Raw genomic sequence first — 26,913 nt, forward strand, 5'->3', positions numbered from 1 at the left:
TTATTATCATGAGACATGAGAAAACATATTATTTTAAAGAAATTGTTTTTACTTGACTTCCTCTTTGAAATGATCATGAATGTTTGACGCCATGCTCCTACAACATTAGATGGTGAAGACAAAAAAAAAAAGCTTTGGTATTTATCGTCACCCGTTTGTCACGTTAAATTCGCTTGTCAGACTTCATCAAATTGACTGAATTGTTGGACTCGTTTGATGTCAATTTCACTTTAGGCGACAAGAAAATAAAAATCAAATTGCTGTTTTGTTTTTTTCAATTAAAAATAAAAGTAATTGACCAATTTCACCTTATCAGGAAGTGATCATGTGCTTTGCTATTGGATGAAATACGCGCAGTTGGTGTCTTCAATGAGTCCACTATTCCCTTTTTCGAAAAAAAAGAAGGGATGAAAAAGAAGATAGAAGGATGAGTGTAAGTGGGAGGACGCCATTCCTTTCCCGTTTGCGCAGCTCTCTCCCACACATCACCGCATCCCCGAGCCAGGCCCCTGTACGTGTGTGTGTGTGTTTTCTTTCTTCATAACTTTAAGGAAAGAAAATGGAGCACGGACCAAAATAAATACGCCGCTCTCTCTCTCTCTCTCTCTCCGATCAGACAATGTGTCATAGTGCGTGCGATAGCGCCACGGTGGAGGGGTGTTGGGGGGCGGGGGGTTGTTGTTGTTTTAGCCTGGAGGAGGATGGAGCCCTCGGGCCCTGCGGATCGTCTGTCACCCCCGTCTACATCGCGCGCTCTCGCCGTCCCTTTTGTGATTTACACTCCAAAGCGTTACAAACTAAATGAAATGAGTGCACAATCAAATATATTGAAAGCCGTGATAGATGCCCCCCACCCATGCGCTAACTTGAAACACCTGATTTTGTCACCCACTTCAAAACAAATGAACGCCTCCCTAAAATAGACGTTTCCTTCTACCACCATGAGGACCAAAAAAAAACCATCATTAGCTTACTCGTTTAGCTCATTAGCTCACTTATCGCATATTTGCGATGGCAGAACGGTTAATCGAATTCAAATCGACATTGTCATGTAATGGAATGCAATTTTCAATCACAAAGACAACGGGCATGCAGTCAGTAGGATTTATTTATTTATTTATTTATTTATTGTATAGTGTCTAGAGGTTCAGTTCTTAAGAAGTGTAATCCATGTTTGAATATTGTTTCATGAAACATGAAAAGTTTTCAGACCAATACCAACATGAGTACTCAAATCTACCAAGATACCAAGTACCAATTTCACTTTGATACATGATCCCCCCACCCCCTCCCAAAAAAAAAAAAACAATGACAAATATTTTTAAAGACCTATGGATATCCCAATGTAAGCATTTCATGAAATTTAAAGCAATTAACTTTTCTTCTCATTTCTCATTTTTTATTATAAAGCAGCGTGGCCCATATTGTATCGGCCGCTGTCACGAGTACCGATACCTTGAAAAAAGGCTGTGTATTGCCCCGATACTGCGAATTGTGGGGCCCACCCGTCCATGTGGGGGCCATTTTGCTGGGCCCCAAAAGTTTAGACCTCTTTTTGAGGGTCAAGACTTGGTTTTAAAGTTTAGGTTTGAATTGGGTTATGGTTGAGGTTAGGGTAAGGAATAGGGGGCGGCAATCATTTTTGAGGGTTGGGGTTAGGGGGAGGGGCTAGGAAATGCATTATGTCAATGAGATGGCCCCACAAAGATAGTAAAACAAACTTGTGTGTGTGTGTGTGTGCGTGTGTGTGTGTGTGTGCGTGTGTGTGTGTGTGTGTGTGTGTGTGTGTGCGTGCGTGCGTGTGTGTGTGTGTGTGTGTGCGTGCGTGTGTGTGTGTGTGTGTGTGTGCGTGTGTGCGCGCGCTTGCCGACCGACAAGCTCCACCATGACGTCAAGCGTTGTGTTGAAGGCCTCCGCATACTTAAATGTCTCGAAATGTGAAACATCTCCGTCCCCTCAGGACGGAACTGGAAGGCCACCTTCATTCTGCAGCGGCTGTCGTCATCAGCTCGCAATGTTTCTGTCGCCACTTTTCAGTCAGTGAGCAATGACACGGTGAGCTCACTTCTGTCCTCGGAGGTTTCGATGTAGCCCGTCAGGATGATGATAGCGGGACGAAAGGACTTCTGTGCCTTTTCTAGGTCCAAAAAAAAGTGACTATGTTAATTTTGAGTTAATTTAAAGTTTCTTTAATGCCACAATTTTTTTTAACGCTCGATTAATCAAAGCCCCTTATTTGAAAACCTGTACTGGGGGAATTCCAGTCGCAACGCAGCAGACATGTCCACATACAAATTTAGCAGAAATAAATGTAATAATAATGCATATATTTGTGGAGACTGGGGTAAAGTTGTATTTTATTTTTTAAAATGTGCAGAATTTCACAAGTTATTTCATGTTAAAGATTTGATAGCTCTTAATATGAAAGGGAAAATGCTCTGAGCTGTCACCAATGTCTTACAAATGCACTTATGCCATCTAGTGGCAGAAAAATTTCCTCAACACAAATCAATATCACACTCATTTTTTTTTTTACAGTACAGGTGTCAGTCCATCTTTTTAATTTTAACTCAATGTTAAAAAAATATTATGAAATTACCTTATCAGTGACTAAAATATGCAGCCATACTTCTATTAGTTAAATATTTATTTCCACTTTTGTGTTAACAAGAGTATTAAAACTTAGAAAAAAATATTTTATTGTATATTTTATTGTACATTTAGAACAAATGTAAAAGTTGCGATTAATTGTGAGTTATTGAGACTATTAAAGTCATGCGATTAATTAAGATTTAAAAAATTCATTGCCTGTCACCCATAAATATATATATACATATATATATATATATATATATATATATATATATATTATTTTTATTTATTATTTTAAGTCTAGTCTATTAAAATATGTCAAATTAGATTTTGCATGTACAGGTTATTAGCCGCCCTTAGCTGCCTTTTTTCTTTTCCTTTTTTATGAAGTGTGCACTTTGGGCGACGCTCGTTAAATGGCCAATTGAACGCTCTGTCAAGCAGAACCTTCCTTTGACCCTGAGACACACACACACTCACACACTGGCACAGTCTAGCACAATCCCTTAGTCGGACATCAATAGTTTGTTTATAATTAGCCCTGGCACCTCTTGACTACTTAGAGAGAGTGATTGTTTTTGAAAATGGCCCCTGGGGTCCTGTTGACTGATTGCACTGGGCTTTGGCGGAGGTGGAGGAGGCGTTTTGGGAGTGGGGGGTGCACTGCGAGGGTCGGCTGTAGAAAGTGCGCTGGCCTGGGCCAGAGTTGCAGTCGGCATTCCAGTCAAGCCGCTGTGGACCCTCGCCTGACAGCCCCTCCGATAATGTCCCGGGCAGATAGAGAGAGGCGTCTGAGCCCTGCTCTCCATCACTCAATTAGTCTCTGCACACAGCAGAACCCCGCCCCCACCCAAAAAAAAAAAAAGGGTCCACAAATCATACAGCAGTGCTGTTTATGAGGAGAAAACGTCTGCTTTGCGTCCACTCTTGTGCTCATTAGTGGAAATATGACGTTTAACAACAAATGTATTTGACCACTTGTCATGAATGGCTTTAATGCATATTCTTTCAATTTCAGTCAACTCTTGATTGCTTAGACCATTTTGAACAGGAATGAAGCCTTTTAAAATGAATCTAAAATAATGCTAAATGCTAAAACTAACAATAATTTGACATCATAATCAATGGTCATGTGTGTTAGTATTTCGGTCACCCCCCGAATACAATTAATACACATTTCAATACAGTAAAGGTACAAATTCATGATGAACAATACTGATGACATTTTAGCATTTAGTTAGTGTATTGACCATTACAGTAACATAAAAATGAGTTATGTTGTTCATTTAGGGCACCTTGGGCGTTTATTTAACAATAAATAAATCCAGCATCATGATGTGCTTTAATGAGGACGTTTTCGATTTCAGTCAAATTAAAAAAATCATTTTCTGGACTTGACAAATCCACAGCCTATCAAGCATACAACTAAAAGTAATTTCTCCTTTCAGGACTGCATATTATTAAATAAAAGAAATGCTGTTATAAAATATGACCCCTTTAAATCAAATTTCCACTGCTACAAATGTAGATCTAATATTTATATTATGAATATATTCCATTGTTGTTGTTTTCCAAAATACTCATAAAAGTGATAGCTAATCGGCTTTAATGTTTAAAAAAGGTCAAATTAAGTTCACCTTTTAGGTCCACCCCAAATTCCCCCCCCCCCCCCCCCCAAAAAAAAAACTAAATACTCTTCACATTTTGTGAGTATTTCATGTCTAAATATCACATGACCGGCGTGTTAACTAACTGGTTTCAGGTGAAACATTTCCCGCCATTCAACCCGTGAAACACCCCTGACCCGTGGCTGACCCGTCACCTGCAGACGGCCGGCGAGCTGCTCTTTTGATGGCGTGTTTGCTCTTTCGTACAGTAGAGGTTAGTCACACACACCTTGAGAGAGCGACGCAATGGCGCACACAATGGCCGCGCCGGCCGCAGGTTTGTGTGAGCAATGAGTGGGGGATTAAGACATGAAAGGCAGCCAGTGTGGCGGGTAAACACGGCCGGAACAATCTTTTTTTTCTTTTTTTTTTACCTGCGACGCGTTGGGGCCAGCGGATGTCTGCATCGAGGCAATGTTAGACCTGATTGATTTTCTGCTTTTCACTTTAAAATTTGTTTGATTTAAAACAAAGAATAATGAAGTAAGTGGGAGTTGGCGGATCAACCGTTGTGGCTAGCTAGCTAGCAAACTACGGCAAGAACTGCCAAAAATGTAATAAACTGAACAAGACCAAAACACGTGGAACTATTTGCCTCAATATGCACATGAGTAAGCTTCGTCTTTTTTGAGCTGTTACAATCTAATACTAAGTGCAAGTGTTGAATTTGAAGTTTTTCATTATGTCCCCCATAAGTGTTCCCAAGCAAGAACTAGGATTGCTTCCTTCTCCTATTTCACTTTTACATACATTTGTATGTTGTAAATTGGAATTTTGTTTGATTTAAAAGAAAGAAGAAAGTGTGAGTCGACATTTCAATCGCAGTGGCTAGCTAGCTAGTTATTGGCTAGCTAGCTAGCTAATGGAACAATTTCAGAACTATCTATAACAAAACCAGATGCAGATGAGAAAAAAGAGTGTATTTTTAATTTTATTTTTTAGCTGCCGTTATAATCTAATAAAGCATGGACGTTTTCCTTTGTATCTTACAAGTGTTCCCAAACTTCTGAATTAAGAACTAGGATTGCTTCCTTCTCCTATTTCACTTTTACATACATTTGTATGTTGTAAATTGGAATTTTGTTTGATTTAAAAGAAAGAAGAACGTGGGAGTCGACATTTCAATCGCAGTGGCTAGCTAGCTAGTTACTAGCTAGCTTATAGAACAATTTCAGAACTATTTATAACAAAACCAGATGCAGATGAGAAAAAATAGTGTATTTTTTTATTTATTTTCTTTCTTTTTTTAGCTGGCGTTATAATCAAATAAGGCATGGACGTTTTCCTTTGTAGCCCACAAGTGTTCCCAAACTTCTGCATTAAGAACTAGGTTGGCTTCCCACTCCTATTTCACTTTTACACGCCATGAACTACCTTTGATTTGTTGTTGTAGCTAGCTTGCTAAGAGACTATCGAGCTAGCGAGGTAGTTAGCAATAGAAAGATACACAAACGTTTTTTCTGATATTTATCAGGAAAGAATATTAATTGAGGAAAATTTAAGTTTTGTAGTTGGGAAACATTCATCACCTAGCTACAATGTTGACTTTGGAACAGATAGACTTAAGTATAAAGACTGAATGTGTTCATTATTTACAAACTGTATGTTATGTGTCTAATTCAAAATGAAACCGATGAGAAGCCAGATAACTTTTTTTTTTTTTTATACCTCAGTAGGCTTTTGGGGGAATTCTGCATCTTCTGACTCTGGGAAGCAACTCAACAATTTGCAATTATTCATTTACTCTTTTAACTTTGTTACGAAAGCAAGCTTTGCGCTGAAAGACACATTCTTTCTTCTTCTTCTCCTGGAGGAGCAAATAATATCCCTTGAGCTGAGGGAGTTCTAGAAGTAAATTGTAACAAGATGCTCTCTTAGGGAATATGCTCATTCGCATGCTAATTGGAAGTGAAGATGTATAGTGAATAGGGGAGGGGGGGAGCAAATGCAGCAATAAACAGCAGAATTTTTCTTACAATGAAAAATAATTGAATTACATTAAGATTTTTTTTCCATTCCATTCCATTTTCCGAACCGCTATAAAAACAGTTCGGAAGGTTTTTCATTTACTAAGATTTAACTTTTGCAACCGATCTAACAAGTCCTTGGCTGTCATAAAATTGCTAATTTTCCAAGGTTTGGTTGAACCCACTTTTAAGTCCAGTATACCAGGAAACCTTCCCCAAGCACTGTGGGCTCACTACCACCCACAAAAGAAATGGTAGTGGGGTGGGGGGGAAATCATTTTTGTTCTTGATTTTCAGTCATGTCATATCATATCTGTCCAAACTTTTTTTATTTTTTATCACTTTTTGTCTTGGGACACTTAAAATGCTTCAACAAGTGGCTTCAGCTTAATCCAGAATGATATTTTTTTTTTTTGCCATGTTGGGGGGGATCAAATTATTTATTTATTTATTTATTTTACCAACATCACTAATTGCTGAAATCACTTTTTGGTTCAGTAGTGCTGGAAAGAGCAAAAATAAATAAATAAATAAAAAATCTGGATTTTAATTTTTGAATATGTCGTCTCAATTGCAGCCATCTCAAAACAAATTAAATTTTTTAACAATGATGATTTGATGTTTGCAAAATCACTTTTCCAGCATTTTGATTTTCTGCTGGTTTCAAGCTTCGGCCAATTTGACAAGTCCGCAGCTGTCGCAAAATCACCAATTTTTCAAGTTGCTAAAACAACGACAACCTTTTTTAAGTTCAAAAGAAAGCTTCCACACCAGAATTCCAAGTTGAACCCAGAAATGACCACAGATTATTAGTCAGTTTGTCACTTCCGCGGCTATCTTTCTCAAATTGCTCATGAACTCCAAAGAAAATAGCAAAAATCCAGGCTTGTGGATGTAAATGTGACAGCGATGAAGTGTCTGGACATGAACTACTGTACTGTTAACGCCCATTACTCACGGGACGAACATGTGGTTAAGTGTCTGTCACATTCATTCATTGAAGTACAAACAGTGGCACATTTACAGGAATGGCATCACAACTGCAAATTTAAACATCAGTTTGGTTAAAGTGGTTTCGATTTATATTGACTTTTCAACTATTTCGCACTTGAGCATCAACCTACGAAAAGCTGCTCGCACTCCCTTCATGACACGAAGTAACAAAACACTCAAAGCAAATTGAAAAGCTCCACCCTTCAGTGTCACGGTGACAGCAGGGCCTGAGGGATGAATCACTAGCGCACAATTTGCGGGTGAATCACACTGGGACAATATTTAGACTGGATCTCAGCCGCTTGCCTGTTGTGTAACGTAGCAGGAAATTCACACGAAGGCGTGAGTATGTGGTCAGGTGAGGAGATTTATAGTGGCTAGCTTAGCATCTAAGCTAATAACTATCAACATTGAATCTAAGAGTCTTTTCTTTGCCATCAAAATGTAGTCACATGACTGTTGAATGTCATCTAGCAGGTCAATGTTATTTCTGTTAGCCTTTCTTGATGCTAATTTAATGCTAATAAATTCTGGGACAGTTTGTTCAGCAATCATGAACTATTTATGTACTGGTTAATGAAGAAGAAATGAAACAATTTTCATCAAAGGCAAAAGCACTTGTGTTTGAGCACCACTAGAAGACTATCTGTGCTTGTGTTAGAGTTAAAAATGGTAAAATGTTTCTAGAACATAGCTATTAGGGGTGTGCCCAAAAATCGATTCTCATAAGAATCACGATTTTCATGTAGTACAATTTAGAATCGATTTTAAATGTCCCAAAATCGATTTTATTTAAATTATTTTATACTGTCTTGCCTTTGTCTGTGTGTGCCTTTATTTGGAACGCTGTTCATTTTGTACTCGGTTTGGCCACTGAGGGGCAGTGTGGTTCCACGCGGTCTAATACACTGTTAAGTTGTAGCCACATTAGAGAGTAGAAGGAAAAAGTCACAATCAAGTTATTCCAATAAAAGTTGTTTTTTTTCCAGCGTGGAGACGTTCTTTTGAGTGATAAAAGTGTCGCGAGTAGCGCGCTAATTAGCATTAGCGAGTCAAACTGGAGTAGATCATTATAATTCCTTGCACATCTATAGATTGAAGCAAAAATCATTGTCAATCAAATCATTTTTAATCGAAAATCGTTCTCTAGCGGAAATCTATTCTGAATCGAATCGCAGACCCAAAAATCGGAATCGAATCGTGAGACATTCAAAGATTCCCACCCCTATTAGCTATAGCTACTGTTAATAACGTCTTTAAGCCACAATTTGGCTCTGGATCAGATGACTCCCATTATTTATTATTATAAAATTCTAAATCTGAACAAACTGAAGGTAACTCAATATATTAGTAGTACTTCTATTGATGTCATTCTCGCCGTTACGGTAAATAGTGTCTGTAGCTTCCCCCTGCTTGCTCCGCATCTGATATTCTTCGGAAATCAAGTACAAAGCACGCCGAGGCACGAAGCGTGCGCTTTCCGAGGGAACTGCTGCTGATATTTCCTAGAAGAGGTGTCAGTAGGAGTCAAGACGCCGCCTGCGAACAGGCCGTCTTCATGCCTCCCTCCCACTGGAATCGGATGACAAACCGGGTTTAACTTCTCGGCTCACGAGGAGCTACGAGGCTCGGCCTCTCGTTGCGAGGAGCGGAGGAGTCGCCCTGTCAGGTGAAAGATGAATTCTGGCCGCTCCGGCAAATGATTCAGGGGCGGAAGGAGGTATTGGATGGCTGCTCCCTCCGCAAAAAGTGTGATCACGGGGTCAGGAGCGCCTTTAGTCATTACAATGGAGACAAGCTGATGACGTCAGGCAGCAGAAATTGACTTTTTTTTTTTTCTGCTGTATGCAAATGCAACAATGAAGTCTGTGAATGAGCTTGAATTGAACCTATTTTCAGGAGGTTTCATCACTTCAAAAACTTTCTTTTCGGGTGCGGTTAAGTACCGCAGTAATGGAATTTCTTGTGTAGCAAAGGTTGTCAAATGTGAGCCAGCACTTACTGTTATGCTGTAAAGTCACCTTTACAACTGTTTAGTCATGATTTACAAAAAGGAAGTGATGAGGGTGATCCCTAAAATGATTTTTATCTGAGACTCTTGAGGATCAGGAAATCACCAGAACCGCCTGGTGCACTTGGTAGGTCCCAAATAATGTCAATCCTTCACGTCTTGCAACCTCCAAAGGATGTAGTAAATAAAATATTTTTATCTGTGGTTGTGGAGGACCAGGAAATCAACACTTGATATGCTAAACCATTGAATTCTTTGATCGGTGGTTGCTGAGGACAAAATACAATCATTGGTAATGCTTGGAATTCTGGGTAAAGTTGCACTGAACTAGTCTAGTTTTTAAATGCTTCTTCTGAAAAATGGAGCCCTTTTCATGACAAACGGTGGTTCTTCAGAATCAGGAAATCACAAGCATGTGATGTTTTGGGTACGGTTTCAAATTAATGTAATTATGGGACTGCTGAGCGTAGCAAGCAAGCAGCACATATTACTATCCTAGAAAAATGGGTTTATTTTTATTTTTATTTTTTAATCTTGCACCGATTTTTCCGCAAGAATGCGGCCCGTACCGTAGATCGCGGCTCGATCTGACTCGGTGCGGCATTATTTTTCCACTTGCCATTCTGGGTAATGTTCCAATTAACATCCTCTGCCTTCAAGTGCAGCCTCACTAAATGTGTTGTGTCCAGTAATCGTCCTTCAGTTGCAGCCTTAGAAACACAGACTCTCTGAATTTTTTTCTCCATGGTTCTCCAGGACCAGGAAATCACCAATTCCATTTGCCTTTCTAGGTAATGTTCCAATTAACATCTTCTGCCTTCAAGTCTAGCCTCACTAAATGTGTTGTGTCCAGTAATTGTCCTTCAGTTGCAGCCTTAGAAACACAGACTCTCTGAATTATTTTCTCCATGGTTCTCCAGGACCAGGAAATCACCAATTCCATTTGCCAATCTGGGTAATGTTCCAATTCACACAATCTGCTCTCAAGTGCAGCCTCATCAGACATTTGATGAGTCCATTAATCATCCTTCAATTGCAGCCTCAGAAAGATGTAACCTCTAAATTATTTTGTACGTAGTTCTTGAGGAGCAGGAAATCACCAATTCCATTTGCCTTTCTATGTAATGTTCCAATTAACATCTTCTGCCTTCAACTCTAGCCTCACTTGACATTTGATGAGTCCATTAATCATCCTTCAATTGCAGCCTCAGAAAGATGTAACCTCTAAATTATTTTGTACGTAGTTCTTAAGGAGCAGGAAATCACTAATTCCACTTGCCATTCTGGGTAACGTTCCAATTAACATCCTCTGCCTTCAAGTGCAGCCTCACTAGACATGTGTTGTGTCCAGTAATTGTCCTTCAATTGCAGCCTCAAAAATATGTAGCCTCTGAATTATTTTATCCGCGGTTCTTGAGGACCAAGAAATCCCTGCTACCTCTCGGTGTCCAAAGTATGCAGCCTGTCAGATTATTTTATCTGTAGTTCTTGAGGATAAGAAAAATCCCCTTTGAATTATGTGTTATTAAAGTAAGTTACAGTTCTCAAACGGGGGCACCACAATTCATTACTGTTGTACAGCAGCTAGCTAGCATCCTGATTGGACGTCATATGTCCATTCACTGACTATTTTGCATCCTGGAAAGGAAAAAACTCTCATTAGACAACAACATGAGCAATCGTCTGTCTGTATTTCCACATTTCCAGTCTCCGCGTTTCCTGTGACGCCAAAGAAAAGGCCAAAAAGTGCCGACGTAGCATGAAAGATGGTGTTTTTATAAGTGTCCCGGCGTCTCTGTCCCACACTTGCATCCATTATCTTTCTGCGGGACTGGGGTTGGTGGGGGGGGGGGGGGTTATCTTGGGGACCCATTGTGTGTATGTGAAGTAGTGGGGGGGGGGGGGGGGGTTGCACCTCCACTGTGCATACAGGAGGTGTTATGGCAGCAGGGGAAAGTCTTGGCTCCAGAGGGGGCGGCGGTGGAGGCGGTTGGAGTTCTGTCCTCCCCCCTGTGGCCCCTGCTGGGCTTGGGGGAAGCCATGCACGGAGACAGTAGGCTGTGGAAGGGGAGGGGGGTGTTAGAGAGGAGGCACTAGGCCCGGGCTCTTGCCCTCTCCCTGACAGGATCTGGTCAATGTCCTGCCGCCGAGGGTCGCGGCCCAGCTTACACATACAAACTTATCTCCAGTGCATCTGCCGGGCCGCCTGCGCAGTCAGGCTGTCTCCACAGCGGGCCACGGGCGCTTTCCTGTTGGGTGGGGGGGTAGGGGGGTGTAGAGGGTGCAAGAGAAGAGGATGGTGGAAGGATAGAGAGGAGGAGGTTTGATGTTCAACTGCCAAGTCACTGAGCTGTGTGGAAAACACGAGCTGCTTCCAGGGAAACGGGACCACTTCTGAAGTTCTACAAACAAAAATAGCTCCCATCTCGACCCCGCCGCCGCGCCGCGTTCCCACACCCTTGTTTTCAATCCCGCCATCATTTAGTGTGTGGAGGGGGAGGAGAAAAAAAGTGAAATTCAATAATTGTGTATTTATCACTCTCCCTCCCGCTCCCGGTCGCTCTTTCGAGGATGGAGGCGACCTCTCGGTGACCAAGCGCGTCGAGGTCCCTTTGGTGAGTCATTTTCATCAGTTCAACAGCGCCGGTTTCCAATTCTCATGACCTCATGCGTTGCAGAATGCTTGCAATCCACCGCTTGGTGTTTTCTCTTCGCTCCCTCCTTTCCCAAGCCTTTCTCAGCAGACGCACGACCGATCGAGGAGGAGGACAATTGCTTGTAAAATGTCGATTAACCCTCGTAAAAATGACGCCATCGCTTCCTACAGAAGTGATGTTGTTTTTATCTGCAGACAGAGAGCAACAGGAGACATCTTTGAGCATCATTGGCCTTTTCATTAGGTACACCTGACCTGAATGAGATCCAGTGAGGTCATAATAACTCTGAACACTCAGAACCAACGTGGTGTTCCTCCTGCCACCATTGGGGGAGCTGTCGCGGGAAAATGCGCTGTGAGCGGTCATATTTTCGTGTTACGACCATGTGGTCGTTTTTTGCAGGTTTTGTAGGATCACAGAACCCCCACTTTTGCTTCTCAACATGGAAAGTAGAAGGTGTATCTAAAAACTGGGTCAACAATAACCCAATTTGGGTCAAAAAGGGATCGGCCTGACTGCTTGGGTAAATCACCCAAAATGTTGAGTTAACCCCAAAACAACCCCAAAAATTGGGTTGTTTTGCAAAAAGCAAAGCGGCGCGGTGGATGACTGGTTGGTCCTCTGCACTGGGAGGCGGACGTGAGATCGAGTCTGGGCTTCGGCCTTCCTGGGTGGAGTTTGCATGTTCTCCGTTTTCCTCCCACGTTCCAAAGACATGCATGGCCGGTTAATCGAACACTCTAAATTGTGACTGGGTGTGATTGCAAGTATGGATTTTTGTTGGTCTCTGTGTGCCCTGCGATTGGCTGGCAACCAGTTCGGGGTGTACCCGCCTACTGCCCGAAGCCAGCTGGGATAGGCTCCCTCGTGAGGAATAAGCGGGTCACGAAAATGGATGGATGGATGCAAAAAGCAATTCAAACATTTTTTGTTTTGGGGATTTTTTGGGATGTCAAAAGGATTAACACACTCTAAAAAAAAGCCAACAATGCCTAAATTGGGCCAAAACTGGACTGATCCACTAATTGGGTCAATTTCACCCTTTTTTGGCGTGATTGTTTTGTACAAAGGTGGGTCAATTAAATAATTTTATAATTTTTTATTTTATTTTTTTACAAAATTACCCACTTTTTTGGGGGGGTGTTCGTACACAACAACCAAAAAAAAAAAAACGGATCAAATTGACCGAAGTAGTGACTTGCCCCATTTTTAAGAGTACACACAAAACCCCATAAATTGGGTTGTAAATTACTCATTTGACCCAACTTTGGTTGAAATGAATAACCTAAAAGTTTGGGTTGTCCCCTTTTGACCCAATTTGGGTTATTTTTTTACCCAGATGTTTTTAGAGTGTATGACTATACAATAAAAAAAAAAGTGTCAAGCAATCATGACTAAAAGCATACAGGAAGTCAGCCATTTTGGTTTGAAGTGGCCATTTTAGGGGGATTTCCACGGGTGTCCTTCAAAGATGAATCTAGTCTATTATTAAGGCACAAGCTTGAGGTGTCGAGGACTCTCTGGAACTTCCTGGTTGTCTTTGTTATTCTTGTCCTTGGCCCATTTTGAGAACATTCAGTGCTCTTCCATCTTCAGGTTTGGTAATATCACAGATCTCTGATTTGTTTTTGAAAATCCTGCCTCAAACCCGTTTCACTTAGCAACATGACATTTTGCAGGTGTTTCCGTCATGAGAAGGCCCCACAAAAAAAGTTTCAAGATGCTTGAAAAGAAACAGGAAGGCTGTCACATCTTTAACTATGAAGTGGCCATTTTTGGGACATATCAAGGGTGTCCTTCAAAGACATATGTGTGAAGATGATGTCCGCTTGCTAACAAATTTGAGCCACTGAAGCACAAAATGGCTCAGAATTCAAGTTCATCCTCAAAGCTGGATTCACTTTGGTGCTTGCATCTAACAGGACATTTCCAGGGTGTACTTGAAAGGTGAACTTGGGTTATTATTAGGACCCAAGCACAAGGTGTCAAGAACCATCTTGAATTTCCTTGGTTTCTTTGTCGTGACACCTGGACCATTTTGAGAGTTTTCCCATCCAGGTAGGAATGAAAGGCCTGAACTCCCAAAATTGGCTCTGAATTTCTTTTGAGACAATTCAGCCCCCAAAGTTAGTTTTCCGTAGCCACATGGTGTTTGGTAGGCATTTCTATCATGAGAAAAGTACTGATATCAGGTGTCAGTATCGGGCTTATTTCAGAGTATCGGTACTCGTGCATGACTACGGTCAGCCGCCCTCTTCATGATCAGTACCAAGAAATTAAAAGAGCATTAAATGACCATAGTGGCCCCTAAAAATTTGATGATTTCAGCTAGACAAGAAATTGGGGTGTGTAAAGTGTTATTGTAATTCTTGATTCTTGGGACTGTTTTGAATTGTGGGGAAAATGTGTAATATTGTCTTCTTTAAAGTTAAGGTTTAGTTTGGTATTTTTAGTTAAGAATGTTTAATTGTAAAATCATGTGCAATCTGGCAATTTCACCCTGGAACGGATTGTCTTTTTCCTTTATATACTGTGTTTAAAATTGCTAACTAATCATTTGAGAGTGACAGTTTGACATTAACAGTTTATTTACTTAATTAAAAAAAAAACTACTTTAACTCATTCACTGCCATTGACGGTCATAGACGTCAAAAATTCATTTGAACTATTTCTATTAGTTTAACATTGTTTCCACTTTTCCATGAGTATGAAAACCTGGAAAAAAATTACTGTACATTTAGAACAGATATAAAAATGTGTGATTAATTGTGAGTTAACTATTGAAGTCATGCAGTTAATTACAATCAAAAATTTAATTCGCCTGACACGATTTAAAAAATGAAAAGATTATTCAAAATTAGGGGCGTCAGGCGATTACATTTTTAATCGTAATTAATCGCATGACTTCTCTTAAATGATGATTAATCACTAATTTTACATCAGTTCTAAATGGACAATTTAAAAATATATAGGTTTTCATACTCTTGTTAACAAAAGTGTGTGGGGGGGGGGGTGAGTTAAACTAATAGAAATAGTTCAAATGAATTTTTGACGTCTATAACCGTCAATGGCAGTGAATGAGTTAAAGTCCAAATAAATCAGGCGTGATTATTATGTCTTTGTGTTCGTCTTTAAGGTCAATGAAGACGTTTTTTTTTGTTTGTTTTCACATCTTGATGCAGATATTTTACTTATGTCCTACAATGAAGAGTTTTGTGATGTTACTTACTAAAAAATTGCTACATAAACGATTCGTGATGGCGACAGTTTGACCCAGGAACGGACATTCCTCCATTTTCCCACTTGGATGTCCCTGTGCGTGTCCTTGACGAACAAACGCATGCTTGAGTGTGCAAGTGTACAAAGTTGACCCTTCGCCGACTCCGCCTATGATGTGCGCTTCTCTCAAGTGTTCACATTATTGCCCCGACGCTGATCCTCATCTCAGGACCTGCCGTAAATTGTGCGCGGCGCTCGGCGCACACCTGACACGGACGACTCCCCTCATCTGCTCCTCATTGGCTGCCGTGTCTGAACGGAGAGAACCTTTTAACCTCCGTAGTGCTCAGGAGCAAACATTTGATAGTTTATTTTGTGTCTTTCTCATGGAGAAGTAGGAGAAGGGAGGAGAGACGACCTCCTAATGTACATTCTGTTCTGCTTTGGCTGCGAGTCCCAAGGTTGTTTGTCTACGTGTGTGCGCGCGCGTGTGAGTGTGTTTGTGCATGTGTGCGTGTGTTAGGTGGTGCCAGGCACTCGCGTCTCCTCTGGCTCGCTACGTGTTGACCCGACCCTGGACTCTCCTCCCACTGGATGGGCGAGGTTTGGCAGAGCGGCTCGTATCCGCACACACCGATTGCCGGTATGTGCGCGCTCACAAGCATGCACACGGATAGTAGGCGTGTACTTGCGGGGTGGACACACTATTAAGTACAATCCTACGACAGAAATGCAGTTTTACAAAGACACGAAGTTACACTCAATTTAATTTGTATGACTAAAATTTAAAAAATTATATTGAAAAATATTTTATTTTGATTTTTTTTTTAATAAGTAGGCTATATGTGGTATTTCCAGTGGTGTGTTCAGGCATCTACAAAAACAATAATAATACAAAAAACAATCAGATATAAGGAAAGGTAAGGTAGGCAAAGTAAAAAAAAAAATATATATATATTAATAATAAAATAAAAAAGTCTAATGTTTTCATCACAGTTCCAAAGTGTTTGTCAAGTATCAGATGGTGATCCCTCGGTGACTTAACCTGGAGATAGCCAGATTGATAATTGTGATTCACTCAAGGGAGTTCTCCACAACGGGAAAAGCGTGACATTCTGTACAATACTTCGAGCTGATTGGACGATGCGGCATCCTGTACACGTTTGTTTTGACCAATCACGGCCACGGATGAAAATATCACCTTCATTCTCGTCGAAGGGGGGGATAAGGGGCCCAAACATCTTTACCGGGTAAAAATACATGAAGCGTCTCTCGCTGTTCAACATTCAACCAAGAAACGGTGGGTAATTCTGCAAGAACAAAATTAATTGCAGAGTCCATTCATCCATGTTAGGTTTGTTTGTTTGTTTGTTTGTTTGCCCCAGCGTCGGGCGCTGGCTTCCTGGTTTCGTCACAGCTGCATATCACGCCCCAAACACAATGTCTCTCTGTGATTGGTGGTTCGGAATCGGTGGAAATCAACGGGCTCGGTACAAGATGTATTGACGGGAGTTTGTGAACTCACAAAAACCGCGAGAATTCAGCTTGCATAGCAAGGTTATCACCAGCTACCAATCAGCCGACACTCGCACACTAACACACAAGTGAGACAAATATTCACACGTGCAATCAACACGTCAGGCATGCCGAGGTGCATTCCAAGGGGAGGTTACCCTCATTTAAGGATGTCTTGGCCTAGGCTGCACCCCCCAATTCTCTCTGTCTCTCTCTCTCCCTTCCACTCTCTCCCCCCTCTCTAATTCCTCTCCCTCTCTCTCTCTTCCTCTCTCTCTTTCTTTTCCTCTCTCTCGCTACCACTCTCTCTCTTCCTCTCTCTTTCTTTTCCTCTCATTCCCTTCCACTCTCTCCTCCTCTCTCATTCCTTTCCTCCCTCCCTCCCCCTCTTTCTCTCTCTCTCTCATTCCTTCTTTGTACCTCTTGCCTCAATCTCGCTCTCTCTATAGTCTCTCCCTTACTCTCTCTCCCTCCCCTATCTCATCTCTCTTTCTCTCTCTCCCGCAATCTCACTCTCTTTCCCTCTCTCTCTCTCTCTCTCCCTTCCATCTAGCTCTCTTCATCCCTCTCTCACACTCTCCTATCTCCCTCCCTCCCTCCCTCTCTTCTCTTTCCCTCTTCCTCTCCCTTCCCTCAATCTTGCTCTTGCTCTCTCTATAGTCTCTCCCTTTCTTTCTCTCGCTGTTCTCTCTCTCTCTCTCTCTCTCTCTCTCTCTCTCTCTCTTTCTCTCTCTCTCAACTTTCTCCCTTCCCTTGCTCCCTCTCTCCCCTCTATCTAGCTCTTTCTCCCTTCCACTCTGTCTCTCTCCCTCTCCTCTCTCTCTCCCTCTCCCCCTCTCCCTCTCTCTCTCTCTCCTTCACATGCCTTCTCTCTTTCTCTCCCCCCTCGCTCTCTCTCCCACGTCATGCCACTCACAGCAGCGCCTGATCCCGATCCTATCTTAGCTCCTCGTCTAGTCTCACCCACTCGCTTCCATGATGAATATAAATGATTGTTTTCCTTTTATGACTGCATTACCCAAAACACTCTAAAAGTGTTTTAGAATGCGTCATCTCGAAAGGAAAACAAATGCAGGGAAGATTTTTTTTTGGGGGGGGGGGCACAGAGACAAGGACAATTAAGAGTAAAATGAAACGCGTCTAGTTGCATGTGAACAGTCACAATGCAGCCGAGATGAAGTCGTCATCGTGATAATGAAACAAGCCCACATTCCTGCACTTAAAAACATTACAAAGTGACAAATGAGGAAGGAGGGCAAAGGGCAAAGCCGCGGGAACAAATCACTGGATGTGACGCCGAGTCCAGCACAAGCACTTTGCGTTGGCCGACTTACTAGCGGAGAGGAAATGGGAATAAAACAAGTGAGCTGCTGGTTGCAGACTGGTTGATGATGCAAATGGAAAGCATCTGCCTGCATGTTTTCCACTCTCCGTCGAAAGCAGGGGACAACAAAACGCAACGTTAAACATCCATACTTACCACGGCAAACCTTTCACGCAAACACATGACCAATTAAACATATTTTAAACAATAATCAGATCAAATTTCAGTCGTTTTCCTCCCTTCTCATGAATGAACAAAGATGTCACGCAAAGATCATCCTGAGTAGCGTAGGGGTGTTAAGTGTAATCTTCCTTCTCTTGATTTGCTCGGAAAATGGTCGGGTCCCACCCACAAGTGTAAATGTTCAAACCTGTTCAAGCTGGCATCATTAAAAAATATATTCATTGTGTGGATCGTGTGTAAGTTTGTTTTTCCATTTGTTAAAATTTAAAAATATATATATTATTATTATTATTATTATTATTATTATTATTATAATAACAGCATTTCAGTTGTCTTTCTTTCCTTGTTGTATTTTATATTTTTTCTTAGCACAAAATGAGCCGTAGAAAATAAACAACACATTTTTTAAGACTACACCATAGTCATGTTGTCAATATAACGGTGCACTCTGGAGGGATGTTCTGATGTATACAGCTGCTTACATTTGATAACAAATTCAGTGTTCTAATTTGAAAGTTGCACCTGTATGTGGAGAGGAAATACTTTTGTGTATGTTTAACTTCATGACAGAGAGAAAATTCAGCAAAAAATATTGGCAATAAATCGGCTGATTTTTACAGATTTAGATTAAGCGAGAAAAAAACGGACAATTAAATCTGCAAGCTGAATTGCTTAATTGGTCGGGCCTTAATATTCATATTTTCATCACTTAAAGTTTTATATGTTTATATGATAAAACATAAAATGTACACAATTACAGTATATTTACAATTTACAATATTAAAATTTTCAGGGACGGACGGACGGATGGACAGATAGATAGATAGATAGATAGATAGATAGATAGATAGATAGATAGATAGATAGATAGATAGATAGGACGGACGGACCGACAGACAGGTAGACAGATAGACAGACAGGTAGATAGATAGACAGACAGATGAATGAAGGTGCATGGAGGACTTTCTGAACTGACAGTCCTGGTTCTTGGTGCGACCTTGCTTCCTCAGTGTCTCCGTCCAGGACCCCAGCTGACCCCGCCGGTTGGCCTTTGTTTAGCAGACACCCCGGCCCCCTTTAATCTCGTCCAGAGATAAATCTTTCGATGGACCTGGTCCGACTCACATAAAAGTACGGCCCGGGCCGTCTCCATAGATCAACGTAATATGGCACGTTTGATGTCAGAGGTGGAAAGGGGGGGGGGGGGGGGGGGGGTCCACCAATGGCACGCGGGTGGGCCCTTGCTCTGGCTCCCAGTAACAGGGTCATCAATCCCAAAAGGACCAGAGTCCACCGTGGCGGACCACCTGCCCTCTTGACCACAGAGAGGCAAGCAGGATAACCTTGTCTGTCTGTGTCCAGACGCCCAGACGATGACACATTTCTTATACCACATACTCGCTTAAGAGGAACCATACAGACAGTATTGCAATATGGCGTCGCCCCTTGAAAAGCAAGGGAAAGAGAGCGAGCCCCGCCGCAGATAGTGAAAATCTGCAAGTCATTAACTCCCACTCACAAAGTCGTATAATTGCCTATACATTCCGCAAATAGCACTAAATGACTTTTTTCTCTTATACAAGGTAACTGTCTGATTAAATGAACTTCATAATTCTTTTTTTGGGCTTCCAAGATGCCAAAAGACAGCATACAAGTAATATTTTCTGTGAGACATGACTTTGGTCCGAGCACAAAACAGCAAATAGGTGAGTTTTTAGCAACTAATGGATGGATCTGTTGAGAGAGAGACTTAAAACTTTTTGATTTTCTAATGTAATTGCAAGAAGAACGACAAAAAAAAAATCACTTTGAATTTGATACATAAAAATAACTTTAAATGTACAAAATCACAGCATTAAACACTTTAGTCATCGCATTTTTCCGTTTTTCCATCCAAGAAACTCGGGGCTCTCAGTAGTGAACCGCCAGGCTTCCCGTTCTGTCTCTCTCTGTTGGTCATTTTTATTTTTTTATCTTTCTCTGACGAGTTGTGACAGAGAAGGCAAATTCCTTGTGTATTTTTTACATGGCCAATAAATCTGGTTCTGATTTAAGAAATCAAATGTCAAGCAAGTACATGTTGTAATGAAACAGAGATATCAAAAAATAAGGCAACAAAATGGTTTAATAACAAATAATAAGTTGAATAATTGGGTCTTGAGTAAAAACAAACAAGCAACAACCTTAATCCAAAATTTGGTAGAGGCCCCCTAGTAGTTGCAGGGGCCATTAGCAAGTTGGTTGGCTTATGTCTTGGGACAGCTTTACATCACAATATCTTTGTCTTGTGTGTGTTAAAACTTTAATGTGGACTCTTTCATTTTCAATGACGTTTAAAGACAACATTTTGCGACGTATTGTGATACATTGTGATTGTGTATTGTGATTTCCTGCCTCTAGCACAGTGTTATTTTACAAGGCTACATCGCCAACTAGAGGCCCGGCTTGCTAATTACAGCCGTCGTCTCATCACGAGCAAGACCTTTTGGAATTCACAAGGAGTTTGAATAGTAGGGGTGTGAATTGCCTCATACCTGTCGATTTGATCCATATCACGATTCATAGGTCACGATTCGATTAGATACTGATTAATCATGATATGAATCTATAAGTCGATTATTGCGAGAGAAAAAAGATTATTCAACATTTTGAAAATACTAATTAGTAGTGATAAACAAATGAAGCTTCATGAAACACTTGTGATAATGTTTGACTCCTCTAGATGGCACTCTTGGTTTAAATGGGCCAGCTAGCTAACTAGCTAAACAGCTAACCATACAGACAAACGGGCAGACGGACATATGAAGCTTCATGAAGCACCTGTGATATTTTTGACTCCTCTAGATGGCACTCTTGGTTTAAAAGCTAACCTCAAGTAAGATGTTTTGTTGAATATATCCATCAAAACTTGATGTTTAAAAATCGATTTGGCCACATATTGAATCGATACGAGAATTGCGCACGGTAATATCGCGATATATCGCCGAAACGTTTTTTTTAACACCCCTATTGAATAGATTTAGCACTTTTTCACGTCGTCGTCATCTTCACAGACTCATTTGTCACTGGACTAATTGTGAACAGGAATGATCCTTGCCACCGACTGTATAAGTGTCATCCTTAAAACTATGGCGGACTTCAGGGAGCTCTTTAGATTCCTCTGATAAGAACCCCTCCCACCCCTTCCACTCCATTTTGACAAGCCCCACACGCTGGCTCTTATCTAAAGCCTTCATCGGAGCAAGGCCGCTAATGCTGATAGATATGATCCTGCAGAAGGGAATATGCCAAAGTTCAATGACACAAATTAGAGCACTGGCATGATGATGATGATGATTGTCTGTGTGCATGTGAATCCAAGGCGAGTGCCAGCATCACCCTAAAATAGGACAGGCATTTTAATTGTTGTGCTCTGTGATGGCTCAGTACAGTTGGATTTTTTTTTTTTTTTTATAATATTTTTTACCCTCTCATAAAGCTAAACGGTGAAGCCAAAATATTAGGAACAGCCCTCAATAGAATGCAGGGCAGTTTTACACCACTGCAAACTACACAGCAACAACAATAACAATAATGATAATAATAATAATAATACTAAAAATAATAATAATAATGATAATAACATCATTATGATTGTGGAATATGAATTAAGAAGCAAAATCCACACGTTTATATATCCAAATGGAAAACATCATCATCATAGTTGCTCCACGCTCAGATTACGACCAATCATGGCTCACCTGTTTTCCGATTTTAACCATGTGACATTCGCAAGCTAAGCTATGATTGGTCTTGCCTCTGAGCAACTGCGATGTAATTTTCAGGTGACATCAAGTGGCAAAATGGCCGCCCCCCCGACATGGGTAAAAACAGATGGATTTTGATGCTTAATTCATATTCCACGGAATACTGTGAGTGGAGCCACATAGAACATATTGTAAAGAAAATGTAAATGAGCTCTTATTAGCATTCGCAAGCCTATGATGTGGCCAGTTCCTGCCATGGAGTCATTAGGCTATCCAATGGAGAGACAAGTAACTTGAGTGCTGCAACTAGTACAATGTTATAATGTAACTATTTTAATGTTAAAAGCCTGTTTGTTTATTTTTCTAATTGAATTACAAACAGCCCCCAGCTCACTTTTGACCCTAACGAAGACAAGCGTTCTAGAAGAAAAAAAGTGACATTTTACTGCATCTGATTGCTTCAAGTAAATGAGAAATTCCAATTTTGCTGTTATGTTTAAAGCTCTTTAGGGTCACAGGTGTGCTGCAGGTGAGCCCAGCTGACATTGGCTGAGAGACACCTACAGACAAACGAGCATTCACACTCACATTAAACAATAAGTTCAATTTGTCTTCAATGAAACTTAATATCTGCCGTTTTCATCTAATAATAATAATACAGCGTGACGATATATACACATTGCATCTCCATCTTGATGGTCTGAGCATATTGGGTCCTGTATCCTCCCAAAGGGCCCATTAGGGAAAAGTGAGTCATGCACGCTGGTTGTTTTGTGAGCTTTAATGCTGTTACAAGTGCCACACTGGCAGTATCATGTGCAGCACGCCTCACAATGAGCTGCTCGAGGAGGAAACTCCGCACAAACACCGGAAGCTGAGCGTTTCTCTGCTGCGCTGGGACGCTCACGTTAACTTTTTGACATCATGTTGCCCCCCCAAAAAAGGCAACGACATTGCACACAGTATAGCTGCGGTGAATTGGAAATCTTGTTTTTTTTTTTACGCTAGAAGTGCACTAGAGGTAACTGTTATAAACGAAACTGCGGTTGACACACGAAAGTTGCAGTGCTGCGTGGGAGTGTTGTAAACTTGTGCAACAGCAGCACCTATTGGTCAAGATTGTTAGTTTCAGCCTTTGCGAACAGGGCAATGTGTTCAAAATTCAAAAGGGGGCACATAGAACGTTTTTTATCTCATTGTCAATGAGTATGAATTTGATTTTGCGTATACCCGTATGTTGTATGTCAATCTCATGGGTAAAAATAAATAAATATCCAATGTTATGTCTGGGGCGTCAAAGATGTTCGTGGATGTATTCTCTGGAAAATGTGGTTGAAATTAAAGTATTTTTTTTTTTAAAGTTTAAATATAGCTTTTTACTAACATGGATTATGTTTTTTTTTTTAAACAGCAAAGTGGGAACCAAATTATTTTTCTTATTATTATCATTATTATTATTGTTAAAAAGAACCTCATCATGAAATCAAAATTCAACTTCCATAATTTTATTGCAAATTAAAGAATCTTGTCTAGTTAATGGCCCCGACTTCCTACTACTACGTTTCGCTTCAACGGGCAGAATGAATGCATGAGTTAACGAGTTCATGAATGAATGAATGAATGAATAAATAAATAAATAAAATTTGAAATAATTAGAATAATGATAACCCGTGGGTAGTAGGTGATGTCTGGTCTGTGCTGGATTTCACTTTTCTTTGATCCTTCCTCGGGTCTCCTGAAAACTTCACGACTCTAGCTGGATTCTGAAGTATTCGGTTTAGGTGAACGGTATAGGATTTTTAATAGGTTTCAGGTGAATTAGTGAGCACACACTCACGCACGCACATATGCACACACACGTCCACACATGCACATACTCACGCACATAAAAAAAAAGAGAGAAAAAAGAGAGAGCGCAATGATGATGACATGTCGAATCGGTAAGATATTAAAAAGAAAAGAATAATGATAATAAAAATATTTATTTTAGTATAATTATTTAAATCGTTATTAAATGATATACATATAATACAAATTAAAAAATGTGGTGACAAAAAAACAATAGCAGTAAGAAATAGCAGTAGTAATAATAATAATAATAATAATATAATTATAGTATAATCATTATTAGTCATTGTAAATAATTCAGTATTATGATATGTTTAAAATGCTAAATGGCAAACAATAATAAATCATAAAACATAAATGGAATCAACTGTTTTGAATTTATTATTTTTCATTGTGATTAAATAAATCCATTCCTGAGTCAAATGACGTCTGCTCGGTTGTACCACCAGAGGGCGTCCGTGAGCATATTTGCAAAGCCGCAATAGAACACTATCCCCTTCCGGCCACTAGGGGGCATTATTGCACAACACACAACTTATTCTCCTCCGCCTATTGCCTATTGTGCTGTGTTAACAAGTGTGCCAGGCAGTAGCTCACAGTCGTACTTTTTGGTGCAAAACACTCGTGTAGTGTGTACTTGTTCTCAACAGCCAGGAAAAGGGTGGGGAAAAAAAGCTGGCGCCTGATTGGTCCAAACGTTCTCTTTTGCTGCCACAATACTGCAACCACGTGACCTGGCTGTTTTCAACCCACTTCCACGCGTGCAGATAAAAAGACGAAGAGTGTACATCGGCGTTTTACACCCACCCAAGCACAGTATATTTTTAGACACACTTCGATGCATCCTAGGTGAGGAGGAAGAGGTGCTGGAGGTGGAGGGAGGAGAAGCATGGCGGCGGCCGCGAGCAGCAGCAGCCCCTCCGCGGCCACGGCCACGCTTCTGCACGGCCACCGCATCAACAACTCGCAGACGCGGAAACGCATCGACCCGAGGCGGAGGCAAGCGGCGCTCTCCTTCCTCACCAACATCTCCCTGGATGGACGACCCGTGCAGGACGAGCGCCAAGAGGTCCACAATGTCGCCGAAGGAGGAGAGTCGGAAGCTCGGGGTTGCGTGGTGGTGGAGCGAGCCACCTCCGTCTCCTCCAACTCCTCCTCGGCTGCCGCTCTTGCCGCGGCCGCGACCGCCTTGGCCAACCAGGCTCTCCTGGCGAGTAGCCGAACCAGCTCGGTCGCTTCGGCCGCATCCGTTGCTCCAGAACCCGCCGATGTTGAACCGTTGACTCCGGCGTTCGCTCCTCCGGCGCCCGCGTTCGGTTCGCCTCTGTCGGCTCTAGGCGCCTCGGCCCGGGGCAGACTGCAGACGTACACTCCGGGAGTCGCACCCGCGGCGTACTCCAGGCAAGGATCCCAGAACTACGGCGTGGAGGGCGGACAGGTAGCCAACTCTGCCATAGAGCTGCAGCGGTCGAGGTAAACTCACACAACTTTTGGCCTGATAAATTGATAATATCCATGAACGAAAAAGTAATACAGTGGACCCCCGCATACTCGCGGTTCGGTACTCGCGGATATGCAGATTTTGTCTCAATATTTTTAAAGTGTTTGTTTAGCTTTTGTTTTGTTACGTGCTTTTGATAGAAAAATAGCAACGTGTCGAATCGATTAACTACACAAATATTACAACATAGGGTTTAATAAAATGTAATTACTGTATGTTGGGACAAGCCGAAACTTACATAACAACAGTGGCTGTTTTGTCAATTGGTGCATAATGAAGGTGGCTACTCTTTTCCTATATTCATGGTTATTTACCAGTTACTCTGAACTGAAACACACCCCACACTCCCAAAAAATGTACATGAATGTTTACTTTAGGCATCATGATGTAAATCATTGCTGTTTGTTTGGGGGAAATTGCGCCCCCCTTGTGGAGACATTATAAGGGGTCTTCAAGGATTCTAGCACTCAAGTGATTTATTTGCTGGCGGATGTGAAGTAAGCTAGTTGTAGAAAATGACAGTGTATGTTCTTGCTTTTTCTTTTTCTTTTTGAGGGGGTAAAGGAGGAAGGGGGGTCTTGCAATGTGTGCCAAGCTAGGACCGCCACTGAAGTCCAAAGTTCACTCCTTGGATTGCTACTCTGGTTTTACAACTGTTAGCTTCCAAACTGCTAGCGGTTAAAAGGGTTAGCAGCTAGCTAGTCTCCCTAGCCATATGTAATGCAAAGTATGTATATGGGTAATGTAATGTTAATTGGTAAGCTTCAGTGCTTGTTCGTATTAGCCACCATGCTATAACTGTTAGCATCAAAATCAACTTTTATTTGAAATACAACCAGACCGTTTCCTTGTCTCTCCCCTTGTGAAGTCAGTTTCTTGTGTTGGAGCGTACCTTTTTCAGTTTAATTATTTGAAGTCCGAAACATGACACACACCTGCTCCATTTCAACGTGATGTAACCGTACACCCTCGTTCACCTCCGACATCCTCTCCTTATGGATGTCTATTTTTTGGTTCCCTTTTATTGACTGGTGACGGGGCAGCTGTCACCAACAGTTGTGTGCTGCTTCTCAATGGCAGAACCTTCTGCTGCAAGGTCCTCTCGAAGACCGGAACTTTCCTCCCCGACCTTCTAATGCACTTGACGCTGCTATCTCACTCGTAAAAGGAGTTTGGAATTTAAAACGGTTCCTGGTTATCTCAATAACATGCCTGACATGCTCCAATCCCATCCGACGATCCCAAGGATCAATACGACACTTGACACACATAATTTGTTGTGGCATGCGAGTGATAGACTGTACACTCCGCCCCATACTGCAGGGCCAATGGTATGCCTAGCTTGTGTCACCATGACGACAAGAGGCAGAGCAAGGGGATCGAACAAGGGAAGCATCTTTTACTTGTGGAAGCAGAGCCTGGAGTGTGGTGGAAAAAAAAACAAGCCCCACTAAAGCATTTTCACTCATGGAGGCAGCACTTCATACACAGCACAGTGTGTATGTGGCGTGTGTGAGATTTTTTTTATTTTTATGGCGCCCACATCAGTGATACGTACATATGCTTAAAAATAAATGAAATGGTAACGTTTTCACTATTGCCTTTGATTTATGACACGTCACCACATTTAAAACCAAATATTATTTCAAATGATTTTATTATTATAATTTAGAATATATAGAAATTAGAA

General features: G+C 41.3%; 1 protein-coding gene across 2 annotated transcripts in view; it reads left to right on the forward strand.

Moving 5' to 3' along the window:
* The first annotated feature begins 24,456 nt into the window (after positions 1-24,456).
* cables1 (Cdk5 and Abl enzyme substrate 1) overlaps positions 24,457-26,913 on the forward strand; it is a 29,080-nt gene continuing 26,623 nt past the window's right edge. For both annotated transcript variants that reach the window (XM_077558353.1, XM_077558354.1), the window contains exon 1: positions 24,457-25,195. In XM_077558353.1, coding sequence (XP_077414479.1) covers positions 24,612-25,195 — 584 coding nt within the window. In that variant the 5' untranslated portion in view covers positions 24,457-24,611. The remainder of the gene's footprint in view (positions 25,196-26,913) is intronic.

Source organism: Vanacampus margaritifer, chromosome 2 (genome assembly GCF_051991255.1).
Source record: "Vanacampus margaritifer isolate UIUO_Vmar chromosome 2, RoL_Vmar_1.0, whole genome shotgun sequence".
Classification (NCBI taxonomy): Eukaryota; Metazoa; Chordata; class Actinopteri; order Syngnathiformes; family Syngnathidae; genus Vanacampus; species Vanacampus margaritifer.